General features: G+C 43.6%; 1 protein-coding gene across 3 annotated transcripts in view; it reads right to left on the bottom strand.

Moving 5' to 3' along the window:
• Positions 1 to 17,492, bottom strand: part of CACNA1S (calcium voltage-gated channel subunit alpha1 S) — a 79,992-nt gene extending 62,500 nt beyond the window's left edge. For all 3 annotated transcript variants that reach the window (XM_054979106.1, XM_054979105.1, XM_054979107.1), the window contains exons 1-2: positions 17,212 to 17,492; positions 5,230 to 5,335 (exon numbers count right to left, since the gene is read on the bottom strand). In XM_054979106.1, coding sequence (XP_054835081.1) covers positions 5,230 to 5,335; positions 17,212 to 17,375 — 270 coding nt within the window. In that variant the 5' untranslated portion in view covers positions 17,376 to 17,492. The remainder of the gene's footprint in view (positions 1 to 5,229; positions 5,336 to 17,211) is intronic.
• Positions 17,493 to 20,182: the final 2,690 nt, after the last annotated feature.

Raw genomic sequence — 20,182 nt, forward strand, 5'->3', positions numbered from 1 at the left:
GTGGTTAAGAGCGCAGGACTCTAATCTGGAGAACCGGCTTTGATTCCCCCACTCCTCCGCTTGAAGCCAGCTGGGTGACCTTGGGTCAGTCACAGCTCTTCCAGAGCTCTCTCATCCCCACTCACCTCACAGGGTGATTGTCATGAGGATAATAATAACAACACACTTTGTAAACTGCTCTGAGTGGGTGTTAAGTTGTCCTGAAGGGCGGTAAAAAAATTTATTTATTATCATCATCATCCCTCTGCACTCTGGTTTAGAGTTCACAGAGAAAAGAGTGAGCAGGGAGAGGCAAGGAGATAATGTACCTGACATGGAGGCATTCCTCTTTCTCCCTCCACTTACTGTGCAGGTTAGAGGTTTCTCCCCCCACTTATTGTAGTGCCATTACTGGCCCAGCCAGACTAGACAAGAGGGTGCACAGCTCATCAAGGGATGGGCATCTATGTCCTGACAGCTTTACCTAGAAACTCAGATAGTGTTTTTAATGCATGTGAGGTGCCACATTGAAATGTACCCTAGGAAATTTGATCCTAAGAAATTTTGTCTTACTTATTTATTACTTCCCTCCCCCACTTCATGATGAGAATGACCGAAATCATTTCAAGTGTGATCAATGAGTCCCCTCCAATCTCACCCAAAGTTAGCCAAATTAGTCTTACTGAGATATTTTCCACATAGGTGATTTGTCCTCGGTTTTATGCTGTTAGAAAGCATGGTTTTTCCTCCACTTTACCACAGCATCATAGTACACTCATGCACTTCCAGGGTTTTCCCCAGTTTTCCCCAATATTTCCCAAACTTGCTTTGCTGTGATGTTTTTGGAACGCCAAGTCTGGATGGATGCCATATGGGTAGGAAAGTTCAAGTTTCCTTGGTTCTACCAAAAGCAGTCATGTTCCCTGCCCCAGTTCCCATGGCAGCCATTCTCACCTCTATGCCATTGGAGGGGGAGAGGTTGAGGTTTTTTTGATATTAGTAATTGACATAGCAAAAAATTGGTATAATAGTATACCACTATATCAATTACTGTTTTTTTTAAAAAAAAAAACTAGAAGAAGCTTCCAATTGTGTGCAGGAGGGGAATGGGCACCAAGAGGACTGGGCAGGGGAAATGGGGAGAAACTTTCCACCTGGAAGCTGTTCTGCTGCTGAACTGCATTGATAGCTGCAGTAACGATGTGGCTTCCACCAGAAAGTGTCACCGTGTGAAAATCTTGTTTAAGAGAAATGAGTAGCAACAGAGGACAGAGTTTACAAAAAGTCTTCATTCCTGGTGCTTGTTTGGCCTTTCCTACTCCCTTTCCTTTCTTACTCCCAGGGTGTCCCCACCACATACCAGATTTGTGTTTTCTTGCAATTCTAGTCCTAAAGTGTACAGGGGTGCAGCACTTCAAATGCATCACAAAGTGTGTGTGTGTGTGTGTGTGTGTGTGTGTGTGTGTGTGTACAGGCGTGCGTGCATGCACGCGTATGCACTGGGGTTGGGGGATGGATTCACAGTCCACGATGCCTCATGTCAGCTCCCTGCCTAGCCTGGTCCTGATACTAGCTCAGTGTTCAGGGGTGAGGTGAAGGAATAAATAAATAACTAAAAAGTACATCTTTAATAAAATAATGAAAATGAATAGTGAACTGAAAATGAACTCATTTTTGTGCATATCCCATACTATAAGATGCTTTGCTATTTCTGAAACAAATTCACAGTGATAAATCTGACTCATCTAGCTGTTCCATGTGTGATCAGACTTCACAGTGATGCATTCCATTTAGGGCTGCCAGCCAATCAGAACCAATAAAAAGCCTGTCCTCCTTTTCTTTTCTCACTAGTGACCAAAATAGTGAGGGGGGAAGGAGCCAGGATTACACCCCCTCCTTTTTTTAAAAAAAAAAACCTTTTTCTCCTAAGTGGATAGACTTTGAGGAGGCAATATGAATTTGGTTTTGCATAACTGTAGGGGAACAAATGCATTCTAGTTCCTTATGGATGCTGTGCACCAACCCCCATTCATTGCTCCCAGTACACTGAGCCATGGAAGAAGCTGTCTAACAAGGATTAGGGGAGGGGCTGTGGCTCAGTGGAGGAGCCCCTGGCATCTCCAGCTGGAAGAATCAGGCAGTGGGTGATGTGAATGACTTTTCTCCACCTGAGTCTATGAAGAGCCACTGCCAGTCTGAGTAGGCAACACTGTCCTTGAGGGGCCAATGCCTGATTCAGTATAAGGTAGTTTCATGTATTCAAGGGTGAGAAGCAAAGAAAGTTCTTTAAGTACCATTGGGGCAGAGGGAGCATTTAATGACTTTATGTCCTAACTATTCTTTGCCGCTTAGTACTTCAGCTGACTCAATGGTCAGCATGGCTACCTTTGGCTGTCACAGCCTAGAATAGTTACTGTGGAGTTTTTTCCCCCTACTGTTCACATCAGAGACTGCTGCCTGCCTCTCACCCTCAGCTGTAACTGTCTATCACCCTAAGCTCCTCATGGGGCTGCCAGGGCCCCTTCCCTGACAGGGTATGCATATTTCAGAATGCAGCAGACAGACAGGGTACAAGTGCACAGCCACATTAGGATATGTTAATCAGTACTTGCCATGTCCATCAGTGGTCATGTAACTGCATCAACATGAGTGTATGATCCTGTTTTGCATATCTTACTGATCAGGAAAAAGTGGCTTACGACGCAATCCTGAGAACGCTTTCCTAGGACTAAACTCTATTAACTAGATCTGAGTAGTATTCTAAGAAGACCTGTTTGCCAGGGATGTTCAGTCTGGTAATGTGTTGTTTGTTTGTTTGTTTGTTTGTGTTTTTGTTTGTTAGACACCCTGAGGACCATACTCCCACCATGCACCAGAAGCAGCACCCAGGCTGCTGGGAAGAGAGAGGTTCTTTAGCCTCCTTGCCACCTATCAGCTGACTGCCAGGCCAGCCACAACTACCACAAGCCTGCAGCTGCTGATGTGACAATAGGAGCTGCAGCCTCTCTGTAAGTGCTGCTGGGAGAGTGAAAGGAGCAGAGGAGATGGGGAAATCCCTGTTCCCATTGATTTCAATAGAATGAAAACAAATTAAAATCTTTGCAATGAAATATAAAAAAGAATGTGTGTGGTAAAATGACATTTCACACCAGGTATTTGTGTAAAAAAAATTCCATTTTGCTTTCTGAATGTTGAATTTGTACTCTGTGAATGCTGAGGAGTTAAGCTCAAACTGCCCTTTCAGGAAGTCAAGTCAAAAGAAAGAGCCAGCACAACTCTTCCATCCCTTCTAAATTCCTAAGGGGAGGTACCATTTTTTATATTAATGAGCACAGCCCAAGAGGAAAAAGGAGAGCTAGGACAAGTGTGGCCTGGGAACACTTAAGCAATGGGCCTCCTAACTCTCAGAAATTACCATAAGGTTCTACTCTTTTTTCCTTTTCTCCCTGGTGAATTTAGAATAGGAGTGGTTTTGGGGACTTGTGGAAAGAAGAAACACTTCTTGGAGAGGAGGGGGGCAGACATGCTTTGGAAGGGTAGAAAAACTTGAGACATGAGGAGAATGGTTTCCAACTAGAGATGGGCACGAACTTGAATACGAACCAAAAACCAGTGGTTCATGGAAGCTCATTTCCACGAACTTCCATAAACTGGTCTACTGGTTCGTTTGGTTCCTATTAAAGGGCAGTTTAAATGGCCATTTCCCCGGGGTTGCAGGGCCATTTCCCCGGAAGCAGCAGGTCCCTTTGTACTATCAGCTGGCAAGCGGCAGGGGGGAGCCCCCCCTCGCTGCCTACCAGCTGAGAGTTTAAAGGGACCTGCCACTTGCAAGTGGCAGGGCCCTTTAAACACCCAAATCCCACAAGGTCCAGCCCCCCAGCCCCCAGCCCCAGCCCCACAGTTACCTTGTCTTCTCCATAGCCATGGCCTCCTCCCCCTCAACTGCCAGCTGATAGTTTAAAGGGACCTGCTACTTGCAAGCGGCAGGAAAGGGGCCTTTAAACAATTAAATGCCCCTTTCCCTGCTGCTAAGCAGCCAGAGAGGGGCATTTAAACCCCACAAACCACAAACTGGTTCAGGAACTTGCCCCAGTTAGTGGGAGTTCATGGTTCCTAGTTCGTGGAAATCCACGAACCATGAACCGCATGGTTCAGTTTTTTTGTGGTTCGTGCCCATGTCTATTTCCAACTGGCAAAGATGTCAGACAAGGATGTATTTTATCTCCTTATCTTCTGTCTATATGCAGAAAATATCATACGGAAAGCTGGATTAGATTTAAATGAAGGTGGAGTGAAAAGGTGGAAGGAACATTAATAATTTGAGATATATAGATGATGCCACATTACTGGCAGAAAGTGGTAAAGACTTGAAACAACTACTGATGAAGGTTAAAGCAGAAGAAAATTATTCATTCAAAATGTGGTGTTGGAGGAGAGTTTTACAAATACCATAGAGTGCCAAGAAGACACAAGTGGATTCTAGATCAAATCAAGCATAGAAGCTAAAATTACTCTAAGGTTTTTGTACTTTGGTCACATCACGAGAGAACAAGACTCAAGGAAAAGACAACTATGCTAGGAAAAGGTGGAGACAGTAGGGAAAAAAGGAAGACTAGATGGATTGACTAAAAAATGGAAGCTATGGCCTTCAGTTTGCAAGACCTGAGCAAGGCTGTCAATGATAGGATGTTTTGGAGATCATTAATTTATAGGATCACCATAAGTCAGAAGCGACTTGACAGCACATAACACACACACACAACTCTGTATAAGATTGCAGTGTTAATGAAGAATTATTTATTTATGCAGAGAGCCAATTTGGTGTAGTGGTTAAGAGCTCAGGACTCTAATCTGGAGAACCGGGTTTGATTCTTCACTCCTCCACTTGAAGCCAGCTGGGTGACTTTGGGTCAGTCACAGCTTCTAGGAGCTCTCTCAGCCCCACCCACCTCACAGGGTGTTTTGTTGTGGGGATAATAATAGTATACTTTGTAAACCGCTCTGAGGGTGTTAAGTCATCCTGAAGGGCAGTATATAAATCAAATGTTGTTGTTGTTATACAGAACATAAAATTCAGGGCACAATTGATCTGAATCTGTGTGTAGTGTGGGATTTGAGATCTCACATGTTTAAACATTCATAATGGCTTAAATGTTCCAGCAAATAGTTTGGACCATCACTCAATGAATTAAACTCTTAATGGGTCACTTTAGGGATCATCCTGACAGAAGAGAGAGAACAATTTCTTACCAGTCTGGAGTTGACTTTGTTGGAGTCATCTTCCGGCATAGGCAGGTAGATAGCCAGTGCCACACAATTGGCAAAGATCGTTAGCAGGATGATGGTCTCGAAGGGCCTGGGATGCTTGTTAAGGGAACAGTGCTTACAGAATGTTGTATAATTAACAGGAATAGCTTAAAACCATATAAAAACATTGGTGTTAATATCATATATTACTCAAGAGGGTTGACAAAAGTTAGCTCGTATCAAAGAGAAAGATTTTTTTCAAACTATATTTACAACACCGATTTAATCATCTGCTTAAAAACTTCTGGTGCCATCCTTTGGTAGTTAAACTTATCCTAAAATTACACAGCATTTACCTCCACTACATTGCACTAAATTCTTCCTACTGCTGAGAAATCTGGGTATGCAGTTATCCTTTGCACAGTAGGATGTGCTCAAAGCAGCAGGGAACCATGATGGACTATTTTTTAGCTGCACACAGTTTTACAAGGAGCCCAGAGATCTTGGGGGCGTGTAAGGTTCTTTGAGATGTGTACTGTTGTAACTTGATGCAAAGGATTCACTTTCACACACCTACACAGTCCTGCTTCATGTTTGCAGAGATAGTTCCCTTGACCTTCCCAACAATGGAATGTTTGTTTCTCTATCCCTCCCCCAAATTGCTAAGATACAAATCAATCCTTTCACACTCAAGCAGGGCTGGATCGAGGGGGGAGCAGGGGGGTAGTCTGCCCCCAGCGCCACCAAAGAGGGGGGTACCGGGCGCAGCTGCCAGCTGCTGGGAGTGCACCAGCAGCAGTGCAGGTGGCTGAGCAGCTGCCCGCACCATTCACCTGCCCAGGAGGACAGGGAGTACGCAGCAAGCTGGCCGCCCCCTCAGCTGGGCAAGTGAATGGCACGGAGAGCTGGGAGGCTGCCCACGCCACTCGCCTGTCCCACTGAGGGGGCAGCCAGCTTGCCACACGCTCCCTGTCCTGCTGGGCAAGCAAGGGACATGGAGGGCTGGGAGGCTGCCCGCGTCATTCGCCTGCCCTGCAGGACAGGGAGCGCGCGGCAAGCTGGCCACCCCCTCAGCAGGGCAGGCGAGTGGCGCAGGCGGCCTCTCAGCTGCCGGTGCTGCCACCACTCCGCTGGTGGCATGCTGCCCTGCATGCCCTGCATCATGTAGCGCTGGGAGCACGCGTGCACTGCGCGCACGTGCAAGGGGGGCCGGAATTGTGTTGTCCTGGGCACCAGTAACCCAAGATCCAGCCCTGCACTCAAGCATCTTAATGTATCCTCTAAGCAGTATATCCGATGGATACAAAATGGCAACCCAAAATACAGCTAATGGAAGAAACTCAGGGTGGAAATACACATTACTAAGTATCTAGGGATGCTTAAGTGAACCTCATTTCACATGTCGCTCCTCCAACTTTCCATGGACTCACTTGCACAGTCACATTTCAATTTGCTCCTCCTCATCTGCTAAAAGTATCCCAGTTTCCCTCACATCCATTTATTGAAATGCAGGTCTTGACACTTTCTTACACCTTAAAGGAATGCAAATTGGCAAGTCAAAGGAGCCTACAGTACTTATTCTTGCAGTGAAAATAGAGCTGAATTGGCACTTTGCTCTCCAGAATCACTTGCAGATGCAGTCATACAAAAGGAGCTCCCATGAAAGTGACATTCACATGCGCCGAGCAAGAACAGCCTGTGCGTGAATTGAGGACTACACATACAATCCTGCACTTGAGCATCCCTAATACTCAGTAACATGTATTTCCACCCACAGATTTAACGATATAAGAATAGAGCGAAGGTTGGCAGTTCATGCGGCATGACAAGAGCTCTTGGAAGTTTTATCTTGCAAATACAGTAACTAGGGATTTGTGAAAACCCCAAGGGGATCTGCTGGGAGATCAATTTAATTTTTCCTAGGGCCATGGATTTCTACAGAAAATCTGCTGAGTCAATCAATTTCTTTCTGTTCCATTTTGTGCTGCTATTTCTTTCTGTGTAACATTATACAGGCTCTAAAATTTCTGTGCATTTGTACTTGGTTCAAAATAACAGAGCATCATAGACTCCATAGTCTGGGGTGAACAGCAAACATAATGATAAAGAGGAACTTTGAGGCAGGTTACATTACATGTAAGCTACATGTTACATCTGTGAAGCTCCCATTTCATTTAAAATTAAAACAGTCATAGGAGGCTGGGATTTTGAGTGGAAGATCAGTTGCGGGGAGGGGCTTTTTAATCCTTTCCCTGCTAGGCCTTTTTCTACTTAAATTATTCCCCCCCCATCAATTGTTTATCCAAGAGAAGATCCATTACTCCTTAGTTCAAAATCACACACTTGCAAGGCCGCCTTTCATATTTTTAAAAGCCAGGTCTTCATTACACACATGCATGTGTATTGTATAGTTTGCCTCTGGGAGTGCCATATGCCTGATGCCTGCAGGAGACAGTGTGAGGATGCTATGATAGGAAAAGATGAAAGTACAAATTAGAGCAAGCAAAACCTGCGGAACTAACACAAACAAAGTCTCTGTCCACCAGCTCATCCCTAAACAAATTCAACACAAAATTCCATCTTAGAAGACCAGTAGATTTTTCCCAGAATAACATTTCTGGTGAAAATTTGTTGGCAACTTCATGCATATTTACCAGTACAAAGCTGGTTCCAGTTTTGTAATGTCACAGGCACATTTCCCCCTAAAACCACTCTACCAAATCCCTGGTGAAGATGTACTTAACAAGAATTTGGAAAATCTCAAGCTTGCTTATCCATACCAAGAATTCCTATTAAAGTTATTACCTAATCTATTGTGGGTCTATCAGATCTACTAAGCTGTGTTATACTGAAAGTGTCTCTTCACTGATACATGTATCATGCAGAATCATTACAGAAACAACCAAACAGGTGTATTTCATGTTTTGAATTCATGGTCACTATCATCACATTAGGAAGAAGATACAAAAAAGTTAAAAGATTAAAATGATCAGGGCTTTTTTTTCAGTTGGAACGTGGTAGAATGGCATTCCAGCACCTCTCCAAAGCACTCACATGGCTGGTGGACCTGCGTACATGATTGCTCCGGCCTGGCCATCAGCTGAAGCAGAAGAGTTAAAATTTAAAGAGCCCCTTTCTCCACGGCTTGCACACCGTGGGATGCACTGCAGCTTGGCTGGGGGCTGTGCATGCTCTCCCTGAAGCCTCCTTAGGAAGCGAGGTGTGGGAAGCTGGCCAGGCATGGCAGGGGCCATGCCCGACAGTTCCATGATCCTCACGACTGGGCACCTTGGGAGTGCTCCCAGGGGGTAGCTGCACTGTGCATGATGATGTCACTTCCTGGAAGTGACATCATCACGTGGTCCTGGGAGTGTGCGCGCGTATAATGACAGGGGCACCACCTTCTGCTGGGAGTTGCCATGGGTGAGAGTTCCCCAAGCTCTTCCCCCAGAAAAAAAGCCCTGAAAATGATTATTTCTTAAAGTGGCGATTAATACAGAAACCTGATGGGATGTAGCCATGTAGACCAATAAATAACATGATGCTCAGGCAGATGGTCCGATGAGTTTCATATAAACATGGCCTGCAGTCATAAGAATACAAAACCAGCCGTACTAAACCTGCCTCGCAAGCCCTGTTTTCTGTGCTCCTGCTCTCAGAGGTAAAGAGGATGGCGACATGAGATAGGGCTTTTTCAGTAGCAGCATCTTGTCTGTGGAATGCTCTTCCCCAAGGTTCACCTGGAGCTCATGTTACTTTCTTTTCGGCACTAAGCTAAAACATTTTGTTTATCCAGGCTTTTAATTCAGATGCTGATCTTTTAAAATCATTTGATAGCATGCTTTTAGTCTGAAATAGTTAAACTCATTTCAAGCTGCTCAATTTTTTTTTTATTCTCCAGCTAGAGTTTCATAAGGCTAGGTTTAATTTATAACTTTTAATGTTTGTTTTTTATTATGTTATTTGTAAGCCACCTTGAGCTGGTTCCCCAGGAAAGGCAGCCTAAACATTCCCTAAATAAATAAAACAATAGTCAATCTAGTACCTCATCCTGTTTCATACATTTCAACCAAAGTATCTTTGCAAGACTTACAAGCAGAGAATAACAGAAAAAGCCTCCCTTAGTCTTAGCCTCCCAGCCCTGGTATTCAGAAGGCTACTGCCTCTGAACTTGGGGGCTCCATTTAGGCTCCATGGCTAACAGCCATTGAGGAATATATCCTCCATAAATTTGTCTAATCCCCTTTTAAAGCCACCTAAACTAGTGGCCATCACTATGTCTTGTGGCAATTAATTATATAAGATAATAACTCTTTATTATCTGTCCTGAATCTACTGCATATTAATCTTATTGGATGCCCAGTACAGTTGCCAGCTCCAGGTTGGGAAATTCATGGAGATTTGTAGAACCTGGGGAGGGCAGGATTTGGGAATGAAAGGACCTCTGCAAAGTATAGTACAATACAGTCCACCCTCTGAAGCAGCCATTTCCTCCAGGGGAACTGATCTCTGCTGTCCGGAGATAGGTTTTAATACCACGAGATCTCCAGGCACCATCTGAAGGTTGGTGGCCCCATAGAAGAGAAAAAGTTTTCTCAGTCCTCTGTGTATAGCTCATGTATAATTTTATAAACCTTTGTCATGTTACCCTTTAGTCCTCTGAACTGAAAAACCCTAAACCATGTTGCCTTTCCTTGTATAAATGGTGCTGTGGTCCCTTGGTCATTTTGATTGCCCTTTTCTGCATCAGCAGTACAGTATGCGTTTGATGACTAAAAAATGTCTAAAATGACTCAGCAACGATGATTCGGCAACATTTGAAGCCTTTCTCTAGCCTAAGCAGCCTTTCTCCAACTTAAGTGGCTCTTCTGCTGGGAACAATATTGCATGGGAAACAGTAGGGGACATAAAAGGCAACAAGCCAGTAAAGCAGAAGTGAAAGAGTGATATTCTAGAGATCCCTGAAAACATTTAGTGATTAGATAAAAATATGATGGTGGAAAGGAAAGAAAATTATTGGTGAAGAAAGAAGTGGAGAGAATCAAGCATCAGAAAGAAGACATCAATGTGCATTGCCACTGATGGGATGGTAATTACTTTTTTAGAATTATTGAATATGGCTTATTATAGGTCAGTACCTTGGGGTTAGTAGATTTGCAGAAGATAACAGAAAAAGGAAAGGAACAGAAAAGAAGCACCTGCTTTTGAAGAAAAATGAAATGAAATGAATGAAAAAAATGAATCACAGCAACAAATGAGCCAAAAGCCAATTCTTTATGATCTAGATGCATTTCCTGCCAAAAGGGGAACTGCTTGGAACTTAGCAAAAGTCACGTAAATAGCAAGTGGACTAGATGGCAGCTCAAAATTGGAAAGGAGTTTGTCATGGAATACCTATATTAAATGAGATCAAGTCTTTAGGGCTGGATGCGGAACTCTTCCAGGAGGTCGGGGGCCTATTGAGTTCTGGCCTACAGGAGGAGGTGGACTGCTCCTGTTGTGATCATTTTGCTAAACACTTAGCGGACAAAATCTCTTGCATCCATTCCAACTTGGATTCTACATTAACAGTGACATTACTAGATGGTTCTAAGGTGCTGATTTGTGTGGGATACCTTTCAGATTGTTCAGTCTGAGGACATGGACATGATTCTTTGAAGTTTGAGACCTATTACTGAATAAATACCATCTAGACTCAAATGTACCATTCACTGGTTGCTGGTTAACTTCAGGAATTCCTGAATGAAACAGATTGTTTGGATCCATTCCAGTCTGATTTCAGGCCTAGTTATGGAACTGAAATTTCTTTGGTTATCCTCATGGATGACCTGTGCCAGGAGATGGGGGAGTATGATCCCGTTAATTCTTCTGGATCCCTTGGCAGGTTTTGATACCATTTATTTATTTATTTTATTCAATTTATACCCTGCCCTCCCCACAGATGGGCTCAGGGCGGCTGATCATGGTTATCCTTCTGGACTGCCTTTCAGGGTTGAGACTGGAAACACCATTTTGTGGAGGTTTTGTTCCTTCTTCAAGGCTATGTTTCAGAGTGTGGCTCAGGGGGATTGCTACTTGGCCCTTGGCATCTGATCTACTGTTCACAAGGTTCCATCTTGTCCACATGTTTTTTAACATCTACATGAAGCCACTGAGCGTGGTCATCTGGAGATCAGAGCTCAGTTGCCACCAATATACAGATGACTCACAGCTCTATCTTGTGTTTCCAGCAGGTCTCAGGGAGGCTGCAGAAAACATGTACAGGTGCCTGGAGAGAGTTTTGTGATAGATGAGGGCTAACAAACTTAAACTTAATTCCAACAAAGTGAAAGTGCTACTGGTGGGGGGAAGGTCTCACCAGAGAACAGGCATATCTCCTGTTCTGGATAGGGTTGTGCTTGCCTCAAAGCAGCAGGTTTGTAGCTTGGGGGTCCTGTTGGACCTTGGCCTCCTATTGAATAAACAGGTGTCAGTAGTGGCCAGGAACACCTTTCACCAGCTTCAGATGGTGAGCCAGCTGCAGCCCTTCCTGAGCAGGAAAGATCTTGGCACTGTGATGTATGCCTTGGTAACAAAGAGCAAGAGTCCAGTAGCACCTATAAGACTAACATTTGTGGTAGGGTATGAGTTTTCATGAGTCACAGTTCACTTCTTCAGATACAGCTAGAATGAGAGTCCATCTGTCCTTATATCTTGGAAAGTGGAGTGATTTTAAGATGCTGAATGACAAAATCCTGCTCATCTTCTAATGTGATTTATGCCATCATGTGTCAGCAATGCCCCTCCACTCCCTACATTGGACAAACTGGCCAGTCCCTTTGACAAAGAATTAATGGACATAAGTCTGATATCAGAAACCACAATATTCAAAAATTGGTGGGGGAACATTTTAAACTTCTAGAACATTCAGTTGCTGACTAAAAGTAGCAGTTATCCTGCAGAGGAATTTCAAAGGGAGATTAGGGAGACTACTGAATTGCAAGTGATAATAAAGTTCAGGACAATGCATCCACTTAGATCGAATTGAGACCTAGGCTTCCTGTCTCATTACCAATGCCGATTTTCCCATGCCTACTATCCCTCTGCATACCCCACCCTATTCAATCATGCCTGCTATTGTCATTCACCTGCTTTTGTCATTTGGCATCTGGAATCACTCCACTCTCCAAGATATAAGGACAGATAGACTCACACTCTAGCTGTATCTAAAGAAGTGAGCTGTAACTCATGAAACCTCATACCCTACCACAATTTTGTTTGTCTTATAGGTGCTACTGGATTCTTGCAAATTTCTATTGATACAGACAGACTAACACGGCTACCCATCTTGGTAACAAATGCAGAGATAAATGCAAATGTGAAGTTCTGTATTACAGAAAAAGAATTAAATGCACACATAAAAGATGGGAGATACTTGGCTAGACTGCAGTAGAACTTCCATTAATCCATCTTAAATTCACATTAGGCTTTTTTGCAGCCACATCACATTACAGATGCATGTATGGCTTCATGTGTACTACTTTTCACAAGTACTACTTCTGTGAGATCCTGAAGTCACATCACACATGAAAGGGTAAAGATTTGTCCTCTTCCTCCCCGTCTCTATAGTGCAAAACTAAATCTAATCTCCTTAAGTATATAGCTTTCGATCAAAACTTAGGAGAAAAGTTAGCATTGCCACTCCAGCATTGGCAACCAGCAAGAGGTTTAGGGAGGCAGGGACATTGTTTTGATACCGCAACATCTCTTCTGGTGAAAGCCTGGAATTAACATTATTACGTCAGTATGATGCACTAGGATTTCCCCAAAATTCTATGGGGAAGTCCTACAGCATTGCCCCAATGCAATGATATCGCTTCCACGATTGTGCTGGAACTGCTGTCACAGTGTTAGAACACAGCCTATTCCTCCCCCATTCTCCCCCCTCTGCAATACTGAACGGTGATAGCAAGCAGTCAGGGCTGTCAGCAGGCCTAGTTAATGTCCTAATAGTAAGAACAGTGACAAAAGAACCAGTTACTGAGAAAGTAGTGATCTTCCCCTCACTAGAGGTCTCCAGCATTCCATTACTGCTCCAAACAGTAGGTTGGACTAGCTAGCTGGTAAGATCCCAGGCAGTTCTGAAACATTAAATATTAACAGCAAAATAGGTATGTCCTTGCAACCCAGAAAAGAACTTTTCCAACTGAAAGGTTCTCAATTTGGATATTTGATTTGACACACCTTATTGCCAAAACATTAACATGCTAAGGATTTCAGTAAACATGTAATAAAACTGAGAGATTCTTGCACATATTAGTGTCAACTCAATGTGCAAACTCTATGCTGGGGATTCTTAGGAAAGGAACTGAAAATAAAACAGCTAATATAATAATACCCCTGTACAGGTGTATGGTGAAGCCTCATACTGAGTGCAGTTCTGGTCACTGTATCTCCAAAAGGACATTGCAGAGCTAGAAAAAGTACAGAAGAGAGCAACTAAGATGCTTATGGGGTTGGAACACCTTCCTATGAGGAAAGTATGAAGAGCCTGGGACTTTTCAGTTTAGAAAGAGATGACTTGTGGGGGGGGGCATGATAGAGGTTTATAAAATTATGCACAGAGATGAGAGAGTAGACAGAACTTTTTCTCACTCTCCCAAAATACTAGAACTCAAGGGCATCAAAAAAAGTTGATGGGCAGTAGATTCAGGAGAGACAAAAAGAAATACTTCTTTATACAATGAGCTATTGAGATGAGGAATTCACTGACAGAGGATGTATTGAGGGCCACAGACATAGACTGCTTTAAAATTAGACAGAGCCATGGAGGATCAGTCTATCAGCAGCTAATAGCCATGGAGACTAAAGGGAAGGAACCTCCACATTCAGAGAACGAGGTAAGTTCAGGGGAAGGCCTCAGCCTTTATGTCCTGTTGCTGGCTGTCCATTGCAACTGAGTGACCACTGTGTGAGCCAGGATGCTGGACTAGATGGACTGCTAGTCTGATCCAACAGGGCTTTTCTTATGTTCTTGTGCAAGGTGAGTTATAAATATCTTTAATCAATCAGTCAATTTTAGTTCAATATAAACAAAGCTGCACCAACCAAAGAGGTAATGATTTATTTAATTTCTAGCCTTATTTTCTTCCAAATGGACCCAAAGCAGTTCATAACAGATTTAAAACAAATCTGTAATGCATCTAAATAATAAAAATAGAAATCCAAAATATGAGAAGAGTTGGCAAGCAAGCTCCAATATTAAGTATCAAATTCAATACGCGCCAATAGCCAGCATCTGTAATGAAAAACAGGAACTGTACCTTTCAGATACATGCATTTAAAAGATACAGGACAACTAAATGGGGAAAGAGATAAAGCAGCCATTATGAATGAGTGCTGAAACAAAGAGCAGCCGTAGAAGTGGGGCAGATGGAGATGCTTATGCATAATAATCAGGATGTGTGTGTGCATGTGCATACATGCATAGAAGATAGACAGATTGAGCCAGTCCAGGATGTTCATAGCATCTTCTGGCATGAGCATTTCTGCTGTATTTAACATCCAAAAACTCTACCATCCAAAATCTCTATCATAAGGGCCTCTAGTTCTTCCATACTTTTGGTATTACATCTACTTTATATATTACTGTTTAGTTTTCGAAGACCATCACATATATTATCTGTATAGTCCTTGCAACAAACCTGTGTAGTGTATTATTATCCATAAATGGCAGGTAGCTGAGGCTTAGCGATGGTGGCTTGCCTTAGAATTGATCAATAGACTTTCTAGTTCACATTTCAGTTTCTCAACCTCAATTATACTACTATAGCCACTGGTGCCCCAAAGGCCTACAGTCTGGGTTCCTGCCACCAAATGGACTCATCTACATCTCTCTACCCAAGACATCTTACACAGGGACACTCAAGTGTAGGGAGAAGCAACCTTAGTTGGGAAGTGTAGTTTAAAAAGAAAGGCTCTGTCAATTTCACCTCCCTACATGAGGGTAGTTTAAAAAGACAGAGCCGGCAAGTTTGCTCCTCAGAGGGTTTGTTAATTTCATCTTCACCTCCCAGAAGGCTCTGTCAATTTCACCTCACCTTCTGGGAGGGGAAAATGAAATTAACAAACCCTCTGAGGAGCAATCTTGCCAGCTCTGTCTTTTAAAACTACCCTCATGTAGAGAGGTGAAATTGACAGAGCCTTTGGCTCTTTCTTTTTAAACTACACTTCCCAACTAACATTGCCTCTCCCTACACTTCAGCGTCCCTGTGTAAGATGTCTTGTGTAGAGAGACTCGTTCTCTCCATCTAGCCAGATACAATGCTGCTGACTGGCCAGAGTGACCACAACATGTTCCTTCAAAGAAGAAAACTGAAACAATCCACCAATTACCCATTATACACCATGCCCAAGAATCAGTCACCTAGCATTTCCTTAGCGGTGTTTAAATAACCAGAATGCTTAAATACACAAACCTCTAAATTACTGTCCAGGGACCCCACACTACCCTTTTAATGTAAAAGTAGTTAAGGAAGGAACAACAACAGCAAACAAAGCCTTGCTCTCTCTTCCCTTGTCCACTAGTGGCAGAGCCTCTGCTTTGTCTGCAGAAAGTCCCAGGTTCAATCCCCAGAATTTCCAGTTAAAAGACACAGGAATTAGGTAAGACGAAAGACCTCCACCCGAGACCCTGGAGAGCCAATGCCAGTCTGAGCAGAAAGTAGTGACCTTGGTAGACCAATGGTCTGATTCAGTGCCAGGCAGTATTATTATTTAATCAAAGGTAATATTTTTGTCCACTTGTTTCATCTAAGTGGAATACTGAATATGCCCCATTTTCTGGAATCCCTAACACTGTGCTACTTCTCTCTGATTTTGACATTCCTGTCTTGATCATGAAACCACAAGTCTCAAAAAGACTTCTAAACCATCTTTTCCATAACTTTGCACTGGAGGAAATATCCTCCCAGCATCAACCCAGACATGTATCACTCCCCTTAGTTCCCCATTGTCCCAAGTTATGGTGTGTCACAAGCAGATAGCAGGAGTGGACAGGAAACCTCACTCCAATCAGTAAACAGCTTGGTAGAACAATCTGGGTGGCTCAGACAAGTCAACCAATTTGCACACCTTTTGTGTAGATTTTTAAAAAACAAATCCTTACAAGGTTAACAGCCAACCTACTGGGAGAAATCCTTTCATGATACCAAATGAATGGGTCCTCCTGAGTACAAAACAAAGCTAAGTGGTTCATGATCCTGAGAGACATTTTCCTTGACCGTTTATCAGATGACCTTGTTAAACTGTCCTTCACCCCAGTTATTGCATTCCAAGACTTGGGGGGAGGGACTTTTCCTGAACTCAACATACTTCCATCAAAACAATATAACCAGATAACTGTGATCAGTGTTCCCCACTCTGTTTGAAATCCATACAGTTTTTTCCATCCATAACTATTCTAGAAAAATCAAAAAGAGTCCAGTAGCACCTTTAAGACTAACCAACTTTATTGTAGCATAAGTTGGTTATAAATAAAGTTGGTTAGTCTTAAAGGTGCTACTGGACTCTTTTTGATTTTGCTACTACAGACTAACACGGCTAACTCCTCTGGATCTATTCTAGAAAAACTATTCTGGAATTATATACTTCTAATAATCAGAAACCTCCATGCTTACTCTACAAATGAACACTTCATAGCATAACTCTTCATTTACACTCACAGAAATCCAAGCCAAAGCAGGGTCAATACATTGATTTTCTTTTGAAATCTTCTCTGCTCCCTAAACTTCTTTCTCTCACACAGTGACAAAGTTGAATGTCTAGACCACTTGATTTTTCAGCACTTCTGAGGAACAGAAGATTCACATGTTCAGAAAAGTTTCTTAACAAATATTTCCCAGCCCTTTCTCCTTGTCTTTGCTTCCTTTATGGATGGCTGCAGTTGGGCTCCAGCGCGCACACAAGCCAGTCCCAACACAATGTGACAGTTTCCCAAAAGGATACTTCCATTCCACGATAGCGATGCAGGCCTTGCGCACTGGGTTCTGGAGTGTGAGGCAGAACAGGGACCGGAGTGGCCTGGGGGGAGCTTCCAGTGCTGCTTTCTTTGCTTTTTCTTTCTGTTGCTTTTTCTTCTGGATATCATCCTGGACAGAAGTGGGATCCATGACAGCTCCCCCTCCCCTTATTGCCACTCCAGCTAGGCTTTCCTTAACCCCTCTCCTTCTCCTTCTTCTGTCGTGCCTCCTTCCCCAGCGCTCGGGTGGCTGAAGCCCCCTCTGGATCTCCTTTCAGCTGATCAGATCTTCTCAGTATAGTGTGGGGCTGCGGGGCTGGGAATTGCACTCCCACAGACACAAATACACCAGGCACAGGTTTATAATTAGCCACCGTTCTGGCTCCCAGGGTTTTCAGATTTCCTGAGACAGCAAAAGAGCCCTGACAGCTGTTGCTTCTTTATACTCAACTCATGGCCACTTTGAGCTACCAAACAGGGTCGCAGAAAGGGATGTGCGTGTGGGAGGCATAATGGGCTTCAGACACCAGCCACTGAGTTTAAAAATGTTAATTCACTCCAGTTCATTTCCCTTTCCACCACTATGTTTGGACTGAACACAAAAATTGCATCTGTGTACTGTTTGCTTTTCACAATAAGCTCTTTATATTGCTGTGGATTCTAAGGCAGCTTCATTGCAACATGGTTTTCTCCATTGTATTGCAAAATATGGAGCAAACGTGTCAGCCGCCAGCCCATGTGGTAAAATGCTGCACCCAGCCCACCTCCAGTCCAGCCTCGTGGTTGATGCCATTCCTCCCAGAGCGTCAGCAGGAGCAGCACGTTTCCCTCCCATCCACCGCTGCCATAGACTGGAAGGAGGACGGTCACAACTTTATGGGTTTGGCAGTTTTGTGGCATTGGGCTGGATCCCAATAGGGTGAGTGGGCCACGGGTCTGCTCACCCCAATGGATTGGGAAGAGAAGACCGCCTGGCATGTGCTGGCGGTGGATGACACTTGCTACGGTGGGCCAGCACGGGGCTGGCAGAAGATGCATCAGTTGGCAGGATGGCCCTCCAATGCCAACGGGGATCCGAGCCCAGATGCCTGGCCAATGCTCCAGCAAGCTGTAATCAATAAAGTTGTGGCCATTTTCTAACCCAAGAAAAGTGTTATGTGAGTCATTTGAGCTGGAATGCAGAATGACATAACACATAGGTGACAATTTCAATTTGATCCGAAACTCTGATGTACCTGAGGCTCTTTTGCAATGGGACCAATGACTATTGACTAAAAATGTCCTTTGAAGCAAGGCATGGTAAGAACAATATAAATAATCAAATGAACAAGTAAATAAAAAATTGCCACTAGTCATAAAGCCCCCAATTTGGCTTTTAAGGAGTTCCAGCCTGCTGCCTTTTGGTTTCTCATCAAAAATTGTATTGTTCTCGTTAAAGTCTTAAAGAAGAGCTGAAAAGTACTTGGCAAAACTTCTTATACTTGTAATGGACTGTGAATAACAGTTGAGTTAAAAATAGATGCAGAGTAATATTTATTTGGGAACCAATAAGGTGAGATCCTTGAGGGGTGATATATGGGAACAAATAACACTAGTGCATGGGATCATTTCATGCCTGTGTACTGTTTGTCGTCAAGAAAGACACGATCACAAGAGTGCAGACTTAAAAGGCAGGGAACTTTTATTTTTACACTCTGGTCCCACTCTCAGATCACAGGAGAAGGAGACTGTAAGAGCAGTGGGTCTTTGGACCCTGCAGTCAGCAGCCTCAGTTGGGCACAAACTGCAGACAGGAAGGAAGGTACCCCAAGATGTGTGTTCATGCTTAAGAGTTATGAACGCTGCGCAGTGTTACAGTGCTGGACTACGCGCCGAGAAACCCAGGTTTGGATCCCCGTTCTACCATGGAAGTTTTCTAGGTGCTCTTGGCCTAGTCACTCTCTCAGCCTAACCCGTCTCACAGGATGAAATGTGAGGATAAAATGGAGAGGAGAACAACACTGTAGGTGTGGGGTCCCCACTGGGGAGAAAAAATGGAGTATAAACAAAAATAAATATAATAAATAAATAAAAATCCACACATGCATGTTCAACACTTGACTGGTGCAACAGCTAGCTTACAAACTCTCGGAATTTCTGAAACACTTGAAGAGCCAAAATTACTCTCGATTGGAAGGATTTGTGGACCATTCCACTCACATTTCATTTAGCTTCAAAAAGCAGATATGGGGAGATATGATGAATTGTGGCACGATGCTAGGGAAGGGGTTTTAACCACTTTCTGCTCCTTTCCCAGTTGAAACTATTCTCCTTGCTTGCTTTTAGCCACAGTAGGAAAAAAGATAGATGCAACTGTAGGGTTGCCAACCTCCAGGTGGGGCTTGGAGATAAGCTCATCATTCCCCTGTTGGAGCTGGGAATGCCCTGCTGCTTGGAATGCCCTGCTGCCACTCAGCTGGCTGGCCTAGGAGGGAAATGGGCAATGTCAGCAGCACCCCAATATGCTGATGTCACTCCCCATGCGCCCAGAAGTGCCCACAGGTTACCAGGCTGGAGATCCCCCAGAATCACATTTGATCTCAAGACTACAGAGATCAGTTACCCTGGAGGGAAAAAAGATGTTTTAGAGGTCGGGTTGCATGGTATTATACTCCACTAAGGTCCCCCATCCCCAAACCTTACCCTCTCCAGGTCTGCCCCTCAATATGCAGGAATTTTTCAACCCAGAGCTGGCAACCATACACAACATGCATATCTGGGGTTTTTTTTCTCCTAGGGCCACAAACAACTTGGGGTGACTGTTTAAATTGGGGGAAATGATACAGAGAAAAATTTACACACACATTCCTTACCCTTGCGGTGGTTGGGGCCTGCACAACTTTTTTGAACCTAAATTACATGTAGGAAATCTGATCACAGATCAAATTGCAATGTTATCTATAATTTGGCCCTAAGCTA

Source organism: Eublepharis macularius, chromosome 5 (genome assembly GCF_028583425.1).
Source record: "Eublepharis macularius isolate TG4126 chromosome 5, MPM_Emac_v1.0, whole genome shotgun sequence".
NCBI classification, from domain to species: domain Eukaryota; kingdom Metazoa; phylum Chordata; class Lepidosauria; order Squamata; family Eublepharidae; genus Eublepharis; species Eublepharis macularius.